This window comes from Rousettus aegyptiacus, unplaced genomic scaffold (assembly GCF_014176215.1).
Source record: "Rousettus aegyptiacus isolate mRouAeg1 unplaced genomic scaffold, mRouAeg1.p scaffold_m13_p_1, whole genome shotgun sequence".
Classification (NCBI taxonomy): domain Eukaryota; kingdom Metazoa; phylum Chordata; class Mammalia; order Chiroptera; family Pteropodidae; genus Rousettus; species Rousettus aegyptiacus.
Genome location: NW_023416284.1, coordinates 168,408,690 through 168,421,412, shown reverse-complemented (window position 1 = coordinate 168,421,412; position 12,723 = coordinate 168,408,690). Strand labels below are relative to the sequence as shown.

The 12,723-nt window shown below is 35.8% G+C and overlaps 1 protein-coding gene across 5 annotated transcripts in view; it reads right to left on the bottom strand.

Moving 5' to 3' along the window:
* ADGRG6 (adhesion G protein-coupled receptor G6) overlaps positions 1-12,723 on the bottom strand; it is a 128,593-nt gene that overhangs the window by 27,875 nt on the left and 87,995 nt on the right. For all 5 annotated transcript variants that reach the window (XM_016132693.2, XM_016132695.2, XM_016132696.2 and 2 more), the window contains 8 exons: positions 11,633-11,744; positions 10,554-10,618; positions 9,761-9,962; positions 8,367-8,538; positions 6,871-7,011; positions 4,623-4,742; positions 2,975-3,020; positions 1,473-1,579 (listed from right to left, as the gene is read on the bottom strand). In XM_016132693.2, the coding sequence (XP_015988179.2) occupies positions 1,473-1,579; positions 2,975-3,020; positions 4,623-4,742; positions 6,871-7,011; positions 8,367-8,538; positions 9,761-9,962; positions 10,554-10,618; positions 11,633-11,744 (965 nt within the window). The remainder of the gene's footprint in view (positions 1-1,472; positions 1,580-2,974; positions 3,021-4,622; positions 4,743-6,870; positions 7,012-8,366; positions 8,539-9,760; positions 9,963-10,553; positions 10,619-11,632; positions 11,745-12,723) is intronic.

Below are 12,723 nucleotides of genomic sequence, written 5' to 3'. Positions count from 1 at the left end.
ATACACACAAACATACTCAAGCATACACGCACACACTCAAACACAGCTGAAAAAGTTAAATCCATTAAGCTAAAGGTAATATACCTGAGTGAGGAATCATGCAAAATAAGTGTTTTCCGAAAAAGAGCATGAAAGAAAACTGAGGAATTTTTCTTTTAATCACTTAGCGAAAACATGCTACAGTTTGTTTCCATGCTCTAGTGGCAAAGAAAAAAATTTTTATACTTTGAGAAAGTGAAAAAGCTACTTTCTATGACTGTCGTCTTTTTAAATGACTTGTTCTTCTCCTGCAGAGCATTTATGTACCAGACTATCAGGAAAATTACAACTTTGCTGGGTCGCCATAGGACAATGGCCATTTACATAGGCCAAGTAGATTCATGAGCCAAATACTACATTCCACGGTTTTCACTGCTTCCTCCCAGTCCCACAGGAAGTGGGTGCAAGATTTAAGAAAGGGGATAAACATAACCTGATATCTCTGATTTGAATTCGAATAGTTTTATTGCCTCAGCACACATTACTCCCATTTCCAACTAAAAAAAAATAAAATATGATTTGATTCTTTTATGAAAACTATATAGAAACAATGGCTCTACTATGATCTGAAGTGGGGCACTGGGCACCAGCAAAGTGTCTGCCAAAGCACAAGTGTAGCAGATGTAAGGTAAAAGTATAAATCTCGGTGAATTCAAGTGAGTCGCTGGATGTGGGGAAACTCTTAAAAACTTGATAGGATGAAAAAAATACGTCAGTGCAATCTAATTTTTGTTTAGAACCATGGAAAGCCTGGCTAATGAGGTTAAAACACGGCCATTGGAAAAAAGGAAGGATTAAAGGAAGGAAAGAATGATATGAAAGCCTAATAGTGAGAGAAATGCCATCCCATCATCCCTCTTGCAGGCCTAAAGACTCCATGCTACCCTTGTCACTAGTCTGTCCTATCAGGCTGTGATCTCCAGGAGGAGGACAGCAGTTACTTTAGGTCACAGCTGGCTCACCTAGCCCAGCGCCTGGTACAAACTGACATGCAAATACATCGAGTGATAAAATAATACAAGAAAGAACATTTTTGATCAGACTTTTCACAGTTCCCTTTCATGCTAGTAAAACCCAACATTTTCTTCCTTTTTAACTTTTCTCTCTTACTCTCCCTCTCTCTGTCTCCCTGACTCTGTTTCTCTCTTAATTTAATGGTCTCCTGGTCATTTTTTGGTTTCTAAGATTATTTATCATCACCGTTAATGCTATGGAAAAAAAGTAGGGTTCTTTTCTATAACTACTTTTGCATGTTTTTAATATATAATCTCTGCTAATTATATTTTTCATTAAGAATCAAGATTCGGGGCACAGATGAAAATTATCTGGAAATATTTCCTCAAATACATAAGCTAGAAAAGGCTGACTCACACATGAAAGTATGCCTTCCAAAATTCTATCATTTCAAAATGAGTTTAGAAATCCTCCCCTACCATGAGAACTCCGAAGTGTGTGAGATGGTAGCACAGGCAGACCGTCTCGCTTGCATCAGAATCCTTTTGTGTAACACATCCTGACGTGTTCCAAAATCCAGAACCTTCTGCAGGAGGAAGTCAACAAACAGTATGAAAATAACAGCAGGTCATTCCTTCTCTATACTAGATGACATCTTCTTGAGAGAAATATGCCTCGATCTCTTCTGCCTTATAGTTTATCTGTAAAATGGACGTTCTTTGTAAAACTGCCAATAGTTAGAATACTTTAGATTCCTGGAATCACAGAATGTTAGTGCTGGGTGGGCAGCTAGAGATTATCTAGTAGGTGATTTTCAACTGTGTTCCTTTGAAGTGCCTCAGGGATTCTGCAAAAGTCTGGTTCAAGTTTAATTTTTAATAAATTATAAAATAACCCCCCATAAAAAGGATATCTCTTTTCCAAAGGCATTATATACCAATGAAGTCTCTGGAGATCAACACATTTTTTCCCCCTTGGGTGAGTATATTTTTGTAAAGACATAAGAACAAAGAAGGTCTTTCTTGGAATATGCTATTACGTGTACAGCTGTCAGCTGTCACACATGGTGACAACTTATGATAAATGCCTTTAATATCCCTGTTCTGACTTTTATGGTATGGTGTGGAGCAATGCATATATTTAAAGCACATTTTAAGACTGAAAGATAATATCATTTTGAACTATGTATATAGTAAATCAGGAACTACTCAAAACTGTGTAACTAAAAACTGAACAACAAAAATCTTTCCAGCTGTGATAAAGAGTATCACAAAGAGGTTTGGACATCTTCAGACTACATTTCTACCAAGAAGCGTCATCCTACACTGGGACTGATTTTATTTGTTCATGATTATCCTATTGGGGAACCAATCCCAAGGGAAGGTGACCCTTAGGGGAAGCTCTGAAGAGATTTTCGCACCTTACACCGTGTGATCAACCTCTTAATTTTACCTTTCTCTCTTGATTGTCAAATGCCATTTTAGAGGCAATTCATTTCTTTCAAGTAATATATATCCATCATAACCATCCCTGTATCTACAGTTTTTCGGTGTGCTTCATCCTATAATCTGAGGTCTGCAAGCTGGATTTTTAATTATATGCTTAGTGAATATCAAATAACATCCTCTGAAGTGTCCCAGAAGGATGAGATCAAGTGTACACTGACATTAATCTAAAATGGCAATAAAAATGCATACTCTATTTTAAAAAAATAACTGAAATCAAAGTGGTTGTTTGATTTAAAAAAAAAAAGTCTGGCCTGTCTATTTCCTCTTGCAATGAATAAAAAGTTATAGCAATTAGAATTTACTTCCTAAGCTCCCAAACTAAAATTTGCAACTCAGTCGCCATCATCTTTATATTGTGACTCACTCCGTCTAGGGTAGAATTAAGGGAAAACATTTAAAATTGCACAGTGTTTAAAAATGTACAATGTTTAAAATTCCGTTGTTATTAAGACAGTCAATATTTTGAAACATACCATTATTGTTCAGATCCCAGAAGGCACAGATGGGCTGAGGCACTGCCTATATTAACATAAGAATAAACACGTAAAATTGCATTTAGAATAAATAGAAAATCATATGATTTAAATAGGAGAAAAGAGTAAAATGCTAAAGTTTCCACAAAGAAATAGGCCCGCATTAGTCATGCCAATACGACTGAAGAATGGCAGGTAATCTAGGGAGGCCTCTTCTCACAAAGAGCTGGAGTGAAAACTAACTATAACCTCATGAGGAACTGTGGTACCCATTTATCTAAAGGTTACTATGTATGTCCCATCACAAAATGCTATAGATTTAAGAAAGCTCTTTATACTATAATCCTACTTCATCTTTAAAATTCTCCTTTATGTCTAGGTACAAGCCCACAAGAATTGAAAGAAAGGACTCAAATAGATATTTGCATACCCATGTTCACAGCAGCATTATTCACAATAGCCAAAAGGTGGAAGCAATCAAAGTGTCCATCAATGGATGGATGGACAAACAGAATGTGGGATGTATGTATTATGCAATGGAATATTATCCAGCCTCAAGAAGAGGAGAAGTTCTGATACATGCTATAATATGGATGAATCTTAAAAATATTATGCGAAGTGAAATGAGCCAGTCTCAAAAGGACAAATACTGTATGATTCCACTTAAATGAAGTACCTAGAATAGTTAAATTCAAAGAGACAGAGAGGAGAATGCCAGGGCCTGGAGGGGGGGGGCAGATGGGGAGTCCTCGTTCAATGGGAACATAGCTCCAGTTGAGGAATATGAAACCGTTCTGGAGATGGACGTGGTGATGGCTGCAGAACAATGTGCATTACTTGATGTGACTGAACTGTGCCCTTAAAAATAGTTAAAATAGTAAAGTATGTTGTGTATATTTTACCACAATAAAAAAAAATTCTTTATGGATGAAGGACCTGAAACAAAGGAGTTCAAAGGGTAAAACATGGAGGTCAGAGGGTTCCGTGACAAGGCAGAGCTAGTTCTCAGATGACTTAACTTTCAAGCCTTAGTCCTTATCAAGCAGCTCACTTCCCGCCTGCCTTCCTGCCTGCTTAATAAACAGTGGAATCATGACTGGGACCCTCTATAAAAAGGAGAAAAACCTGTGCCTGGGTCACCTGGAACAATACAAACCCCCATATAATTTTGATCAAATAAACAGATGAGAGCAAAGGTAATGAAGCAATCAAAAACAAACATGTGCCAAGATCTCAGACAACCGCTAACCTCTCAAAAAATAAATCAACCTGTTTGCCTTCTGTTTTCCAAGTGGCAGTGATCTCTTGATATTAAAACAAAACAAAACAAAAAACTTTTAATGGCAGGATTATACAACTGCATCTGCACCTAATTCACCTCAAGTAATATGTCGCTTCTTAGAAATAGTGGCTTTTTTATTCACTCCCATTCTCCTGATTATTGAATTCAGAATAAGACTAATTTTCCCCGGTTGCCACCATTTACCATGACATTAGAGAACTACCTGATGAGCTGTTGTCCCCTTTTGGGAAAATTGTCCTCCTTAAAAGAAGTGCGGGTTACATCTTTTCATGGGGAAAAAATGATCCCATGTTTCTCTGAAATACTCTGCTTCTGCTCCATTGCTATGTGTAGGATTTTTCTTACCTGATTTCTTGTATGTTTGATTTTAATTCGAACTGGATCCCTCAGATCCTGGATAGTTATGTTTCCAATACTGCAGGCCATCACATAACTCACTAAGGTGCCTTTCTTGGTTTCTACATCCTTTAAAAAAATGTGTATTGGTCAGAAGTACACACTTTTATTTTATTTTGCTGCTCCAAAATAAGCAAACTGTCAGCACTTTTTACACTTAAGATCTTCAATTATAGAACATCCTGTTTATAAGCTCAAATTGCTGGCTTTCCTGAAACAGCTTTGCTATTTCCCTTATTATAATAAATACATTGAGAGGACATTATGAGCCAATGGAGCAAGGCAATGTTCATAAAACTTCATTCCTGATTGCTGTGAATGATGCCAGCCAGTTAATATCTGAAACAATGCAAACCCATAAATAATATAAACTCATAAAAAGCTGTGAAACAATTAGATCACTTCCCTACTCTAGAAAATAGATGAAGTTGTTTTCCTTTAGAGAAGTATGAAGAAAATATGGTATGAAAAATAAAAAATAATTCATCTTTCACATCCTGCCAACAGCCTGATGTGTTTACTGATTTAGACTAACTATAACTCTACTGGATTAAAGCTCCTTGAGGAACTTCTACCTTCCCTGATTATACACTTGTCGGCATCTGTAGCTTCCACTTCAGAGAGAAGGTTATCAGGAAACCAAAATAGTGAATCTGTGTACAAAATGACTGGGACCAATGGGCTGTCTCTCCAGTGAGATAGCCTTTCTTCTTGCCCTTGTGTTTCTTGTAGAATCTCCTGAATTTCTCTATTGCAGCTTATAAAGTTAGTTGTTTCAGAATAATTGCAGGATTTTTACATGCCAAACCAATCTCGGCATCTGGAATATAGCTTTTTATTACTTTGGTGTGGTCACTCTGATAAAGTCAGTTATAGCTTGGGGATATTCAGACTTTTCTTTAAAAAAAACCCACAGAACCCTTAAATTTGTTTCACTCTGCTATAAACTTACTTTAAAAACCAAACATATGTTTCCTAATAACAACATTGATTGGGAAATGCCAGAAGAGAAGGAAAAGATGGTGTGGTGAAGATAAGACTCAAAATAAAACAATGACAGATTCTTGCAACTCTAAGAGTTGTTGCAAACCCCTCCCACTGGGCTCAATCTCTCCTTTAAATGGACCCCCTGCCCCACCATCTGTCCCTCCATTCACATTTTGTGACACCCATTGCATTTTTTGTATTGTTTTTAAAGGTGACAGGACTGTAATCCTCAAATACTTTTGACAAATGCAGTTGTATATGTCCATGGCTATTAAATCTTCAGAGTAATAACATGTAATGACATTCCTAATCTACTCAAAAATTTTATATAGCTTGCTCTTAACTCATTTGCTGATAAAATTTTAAAGTTTTGGAATTAATTACTGTAAATGATTCCACAGTATTCCCTTTACCACCTGTGGCTGACTTTACCATTCCTCCACACATAGCATACAGCGCAGATCCATTAGAAACCAGTAGTCTATTTCCTTGAGACTTGCCAATTTCTCTTACATTTGTCTCATTGTTTGATATCCACTGGTATCTTAAATTTAGTAGATCTCCTTTTTTTTTTTTTTTTTTAATGGCTGAGTAAAACTGCTCTAGACTGGGCTGTACTTTCAAAGGCAACCAGAGGTCACCGGCGTTTGCTGGCAGTGGATTTCCTAGTATCTAGAAATGATGCCAATAAAAATGATAATATGTGCTGAGCACAATGCCACCCTACTCTGGGAATGTGTGAAGGCCAAAGGTCATTTGAAATACTAATGGGAAAACTGATTAAAGCCAAGAATGCTGCTCATTATGTAAACAGTCCTTCCTGCTGAATTAAAACGAAACAAAACAAAACAAAACCTTTTCTTTGGTGCACAATTTCTTTAACTCTGAAAGTCTAAATTGCTGGAGAGCATGAAATATTTAACAAACGGAATCATAAATAGTAACTTCTCTACACATTCCATTTCTAAATGTATCATGCAAGTCTTAATCTAATATCTAATTTATTGAAAATATTTAAATGAATACATCTGTTCATAAGCATGTAATTATCTGAAATAAAACATTCAAACAATGTTAAAATTTTAATTTTTAAAAATACAGGCAAATTTTTCTACTTTTATTATTTTCAAGGAATCTGAACTTTTATTTTTCTTTTGAGCAAAGACACTCAATTTGCAGCTAAAAAAATAATAATTTAATGAACACTTACCTGGAAAAGTCCAGTTTTATTGAAGAAAGTAAACTGTGCTCTTTTAACTAATGCAGAATATTCTTCACTTAAATTCTCAAGTAAGTTTGGAGGCAAAATTACAGAAGCCAATGCATCCACTTGTCCATTATCAAAGTCCATCTGTCACACAGAGATATATTGGTCGAGCAATCACAAATAAATTACGATAATAACTTTACTACACATGCTGAGTAAGGCAGGAGAACAACTGCAGTATCATCTTGGCCAGGACAGGCTTCCCCGTACCTCTACCACAGTCACTGTCCTCCCAGTGAATCCCTTATGGACAAAGGCATGGACCTCACTGAGTCTTGCAAATGTGGCAAAACCAATTTTAACCAAGGCAACTGAGAAATGTACAGATCAGTTAACATTTTCAAGGATGAGAATTGGATTTATACTTTATAGATTTTGAACTTTTTTCAAAACATGCAGTGAAAAATAACTACCAAAAAAAATGGGTAGAGTTAATTTTTTTGATCACTAAAAGTGAGTATCTCCACATAGAGAGAGCAGCTGAAGTTTTCTGAAGACTCAGAGATGTCATTTTTTTCTGTACCCACAGATCAGCCCAAAGACTGTTTTCCTGCAAATGCTTTGAAAGAGACTGAGGCTGACTGAGTTTTCACGTTAAAATGTCAAACAGAATTATCCCCGAAGAGCAGAATAAAGTTCTTCCTTACATCCAGATTTTAAAATACTTTTTCTTAGTTTTTCTCCACAGTTAAGTATTACATGCCACTTGTGTGTTCTCCCATGTCCAGGACAATATTTCAATCATTTTATTGGCCTATGTGGTCGACACTATCGAGTACACAGTAGGAACTTGAAAACTATTTGCTGAAGTGTCACCTGAACAGGTCAAAGAGGCTCTCTATTAACAGCTCCAGCTTTCCTGTCCAGCCTCTCCATCACCTGCCCTTCCCAGCCCTCTATGTCATTGGTTCTCAGAGTACAATCCTCAGACCAGCAGTATCGGCCACACCTGGGAACTGAAAACTGCACATTTTGGAGATCCACTTGCATCCATTAAACTAGAGTCTCTGGGAATGAGATCCCACAATCTGTTTTGACCAGTTCTCCAGGTGTGTGATTATAACATACACCTGGAAGAACCACTGGCAAAGAGAATATAGCATCCTTTTCCCCACCTTTGATCCCTCAATAAAGCTCTTTCTTCTAACTGAACTTATCCCCAACTCCCACTTCCAATAGGGTGGCCCTCACTCATGCTTTAATACTTAGTTCTACTAACGCTTCTTGAGAAGGTAAGCTGCCCACCCCATCGCCTAGGCTCTGAAAGTTTACCTCCTCCATGTGTCCACACACCTGATGGCTACACTATCGCTGACCTTGGTCAGCATTTGGACCTGCCTGCCACCCTTCGGACCAATATCTTCTTGAGCAACTGGTGGGTGATCAGAAAGTTTTATCTGTTGAATTAATCAAAGTTAAAGAAACCACTGGCTCATTACCTGAAAATATGACTCATTATTGCTCGGAAGACTGATGCTAAAATTTAAAATTTCATTAGTCCCTGGAGACAGGGATGACACTCCGAGAGCCAAATTCCGAGTTGTAATATTCACACGTGGTGTGCTATTCAGGTCTATCTTGAAGGCCAATTCATCGATTGTTTTTAAAGCACTAAGGAAATGACAAATAATACCACCATTAAGTAACACATTTTAGGTAAACACATAGGATTTACTGCAAGACAAATTACAAACCAAATAAAATTGTGTTTAAATTGTTTGATCTTAGCATCAACACGAAATCACACCAAACCACAGTAACAGCAGTTAATGCATAGAATCATAGTGATAAATGCATCCTCAAGAGAAATATATTTAAGGAAAATCAACAATTAAATCATCCTAAACATGCTATTTCTCATATATCTTAGCTTTTCTTTCTTCATATGAAAACACTCTTCCTACATCATAACTGAGTAAAAATCAGAGAAAATGATGTAGTAAAATTATTTTTTGAACTGTAAGACACTGTAAAAAAGTCTGATTATGTTAAAACATAATTTGTTTTAACAAATATAAAATAGTCATCAAAGAAATTTGTTTGAAAGGAAGGAAATAGAAAGAGTTAAATATCTTAATTTTAATACATCAAATAACATAACTGGACATAAACTGCATTGTAAAAAAACAGGTCCATTTTTTCCCTTCATTAATCATTTTCATTTCAGAAGTACAACAATCACACAGCTGTGGCAATTCTTTTTTTTTTTTTTTTTTTTTTTTTTTTAAGGCAAGGCAACCCTTAGTTGACCTCACAGATTGCAAGGACCTTGACAGTTTATAATCCCTTATTTTTTATTTTTAACACCTACAACACCCATCTTCCCAGGTGGTCTCCCATCCAAGTGCTAACCAGGTCAGACCCTGCTTAGCTTCTGAGATCAGACAGAATTGTGTTTGTCCAGGGTGGCATGGCCATAGATAGCTGTGGCAAGTCTATGCCACAGTTCATAGGCCAGTGATTTACTGTGACTAAGTTATGTCTAAAAGATATGAACTGAATGTTTTCTAAGTGTCTCCTTCCTAAAAAAAAAAAAAAAAAAAAAAAAAAACTGTCATAAATTCACATTTGTGATAGTCTGTTCATCTTTTGAATCTACTCCAGTTAATATTTTTCAGATAATAATGAAATACTGATTATGCTTTTCTGGGACTATTTAATATCTCGCCAAAAGCCAATCTCAATCATTTTGTAAATTAAAAATCTCATATCAATGAATCTTTCAGAGATTTAAATTACAAATTCTGAGGAACAAGTATTCACATATGTAAGAAATTATATAACTATACATGCATCCAATAAATTTTACTCTCCAGAAGAAAAAAATACTTACTCAGAAGAAGATGCAAGCAAATCACTGTCTGGACTGGTTAAGATATTCGAAAATATATTCATTAAAGTTGAGCCAAGAGTTATATCAATGTTTTCTTCTTTATTCACAATTCTTTTGACCTGTTCTACAATGCTGATAATATTGTCTGAATTCAAGTTTTGCCCATCACCAGTTAAATTTAAAATCTGATTGGCAGCCTCCCCTAAAAGAAGACAGAAGAAACAACATACAAATATTTTTGAGCATTTCCAGGATCCTAAACATAGTACGATATTCAACTTCACAGTTGAAGCAGTAAATCAGTTTTTCTGTGTGTAACCCCTAATCACAATCTTCACAGAACGGAAGTATTTCTTTACATACAGAGACTAACTTCTCTCTTTAGTAATATGCAAATTGTGCTTCTTAAGCAACTTAGGTAAATAACCGAGAGACCAATATTCACATATAATTCTAAGAGAAATGCACCCGCAATCATTAAATAAGTGTACATTTGCAGTTTAAAAACAATACAAAACTATAAAACATTAATGTAAATATTGATTTATATATTCGCTTAAGTCTTCTCTAAAATTTGTAATTTTAATTTCCTTCAGAGTGAATGCAACAGAGAGATAGAATGAGGAAAAACAACAGTCTTTATCTTAAGCAAGTAAAAAAATTATTTGCCTAGCTTTTAATATTACAATGGTATTACATAGCAGAAGAATATATGTCTGAAGAGGATGGAAACCATAAAGTATGATGTCATTTTAATTTGTCTTTGAGGACCAAAGAAAAATCGTTCACTTACTTAAACAGTTGGAGATATCAGGAGGTCCCCAGTAGGCTAACGTTGTGTTGGTTGAATTACGATAACTATGAGAGAAAAAAAGTAATTAGAGTATTTGGCATAAATGACGTTATAAATGACAAAATTATTTAATGAAAAGTTTTACACTTTTCCTTGATATCTAGGTAAGTTTCATTTGAAAATAAAACTGAAATACATTAAAATTAAACTTAAATTAAAAATTCTTATTAGAATAAATCAGATGCATGAATCATGGAAACAAATTACTAGCAAGAAACTATAGCCTACCCTAGGATACATCGGGTTACTAAGGTTAAAGGTATATTTATTTGGTAACATAGGTCAAATACTGCTTGAAGAACTTTCCAAATAAAATCTGATGTTGATTTCACAGGTCACAGTCCACATTTTATGCATGAAGAAACAGACTAGGAGAAGTCGAGGAATTTTCCAAGGTCTCTCAGCCAGGAAGAGACAGAGCCACGTTTCACACTCAGGTTAGTGAGTCTCTACAGTCCTCCCTCCCATGTTCCCTCCCTCCATGTGTCAAACACAACAGCAGGTTCAAAGTATTTCTATGCGGGCAGGTCCAGTTTCTGCATTCCTCCACCGACAAAATTCTAACTGGGGGTAGGGAGAAGGGAGGAAAACAGGATTAGCAGACTGCCGTACCACAGATCCTGTCTTTATTCCCTCTTCTGCCTTTTCCCCTTGCAACAATAGCTACTTGAAATAGTTTAAAAATCTTGAAATTTCAGATACATATTCAAAGTCGGTGTGCTTGATTGGTTCATCCATGTACAAGGTGCTTCGCTCTAGAGCCACCCTCTGGTTTCCAAATTTCTCCATCTTTGTTTGGAGAAGGCTGAATTAGCATGAGTTGGAGTAAACATGTTTTCATTGGTACCCTACCCGCCTCATCTTTAACTCTCATGGAGTGTATGCTTTAGGCACACATAGAGATTTCTGCCCTTCTTTCTAAATATTATACAATGCCTGGGAACTGCAGTGTAGTGTATACAACCCCGGGAAGGTAAGATGATGTGGCATTTGCTGGCAAGAGTCAAAAAAAGTATTACCATGTCCGTGAAGCATAAATGTCAGATTTCCCTGGACAATTCAGCTTATATTCAGAAGGTGAGATGGCTGGCCAATGATAGCCTTTGGGATCCTCATCGCTTGGACAAAAACCTATTTGAAAGCAAAAACTAACATGAGAAATTCTAACCTATAAAGTTAGAGGTATAAGATGAGAACAAAACAATGCCAGTAATTAGGTATTTATTTTATGTAATACTAAAATATTAGGTTTTTTAATGTTCAGAATTTGTGAACATTTAGAGGTTATGAAAAATAAACATTTAATACATTTCAGAGACAAAAGTATAGCTTGCAAAACCACCAAATAAAAGCACGCAAGTATAAACATGAAAAATACATTATTATTCTAATGAAATCATTAGCAGATAAAAAAAGTAAAATGAAGTTTTATTAAAAAAATACTGCATAAAATAAAAACAGTCCTGAAAAACTCAAAATGTAAATTCTCTGTTGGTCATTTGTCAAAGGAGTGCCTCCATGGTGATGTCACTGAATTGCAGGCATATTTTATGGAAAAATTTCCAGCTGTTCTTAAAGCATCTTCTTCCTGGAAGTTTGCTGGGGGAATGGCGAGTAGATACCTGTGAGACATCACCACTATCTTACACACATGCCTTCATCCTCACCTGTTGTTTGAGAACTCACTGGGTAAGTGTCATGCCATAAAGAAGTCATATTTGACCATTTAAAAAACTATCGAAATAAAAGCAATATATTAACAACAATAAAAAATCTTCTATTTCGGTACTGAAAAATAGCAAGTAATACCAGACTACTGGGAATGAGTATTGCAGTCACCACTTTTTGAACATTTAAATGACTTTTCCATCTATATCCTGAGCCTTAAAATTATCAGGCTTTTGGCTTTTTTTTTTTCCCCAATTGGTAGAAACTTTTCTTCACAGAACCATTTGCAAAAAAACAATAGAGAATAGGATATAAATTAAGTGGTATAAATTAACAGCTAAGTATGTGGAGACAGTTGTTCTGGGTTCCTCAGACTCTGAGGACAGAGAAAGTGTGGGTCCTCACGGGGCTACTTTGTTATATATGCACTACCATTCTTCAA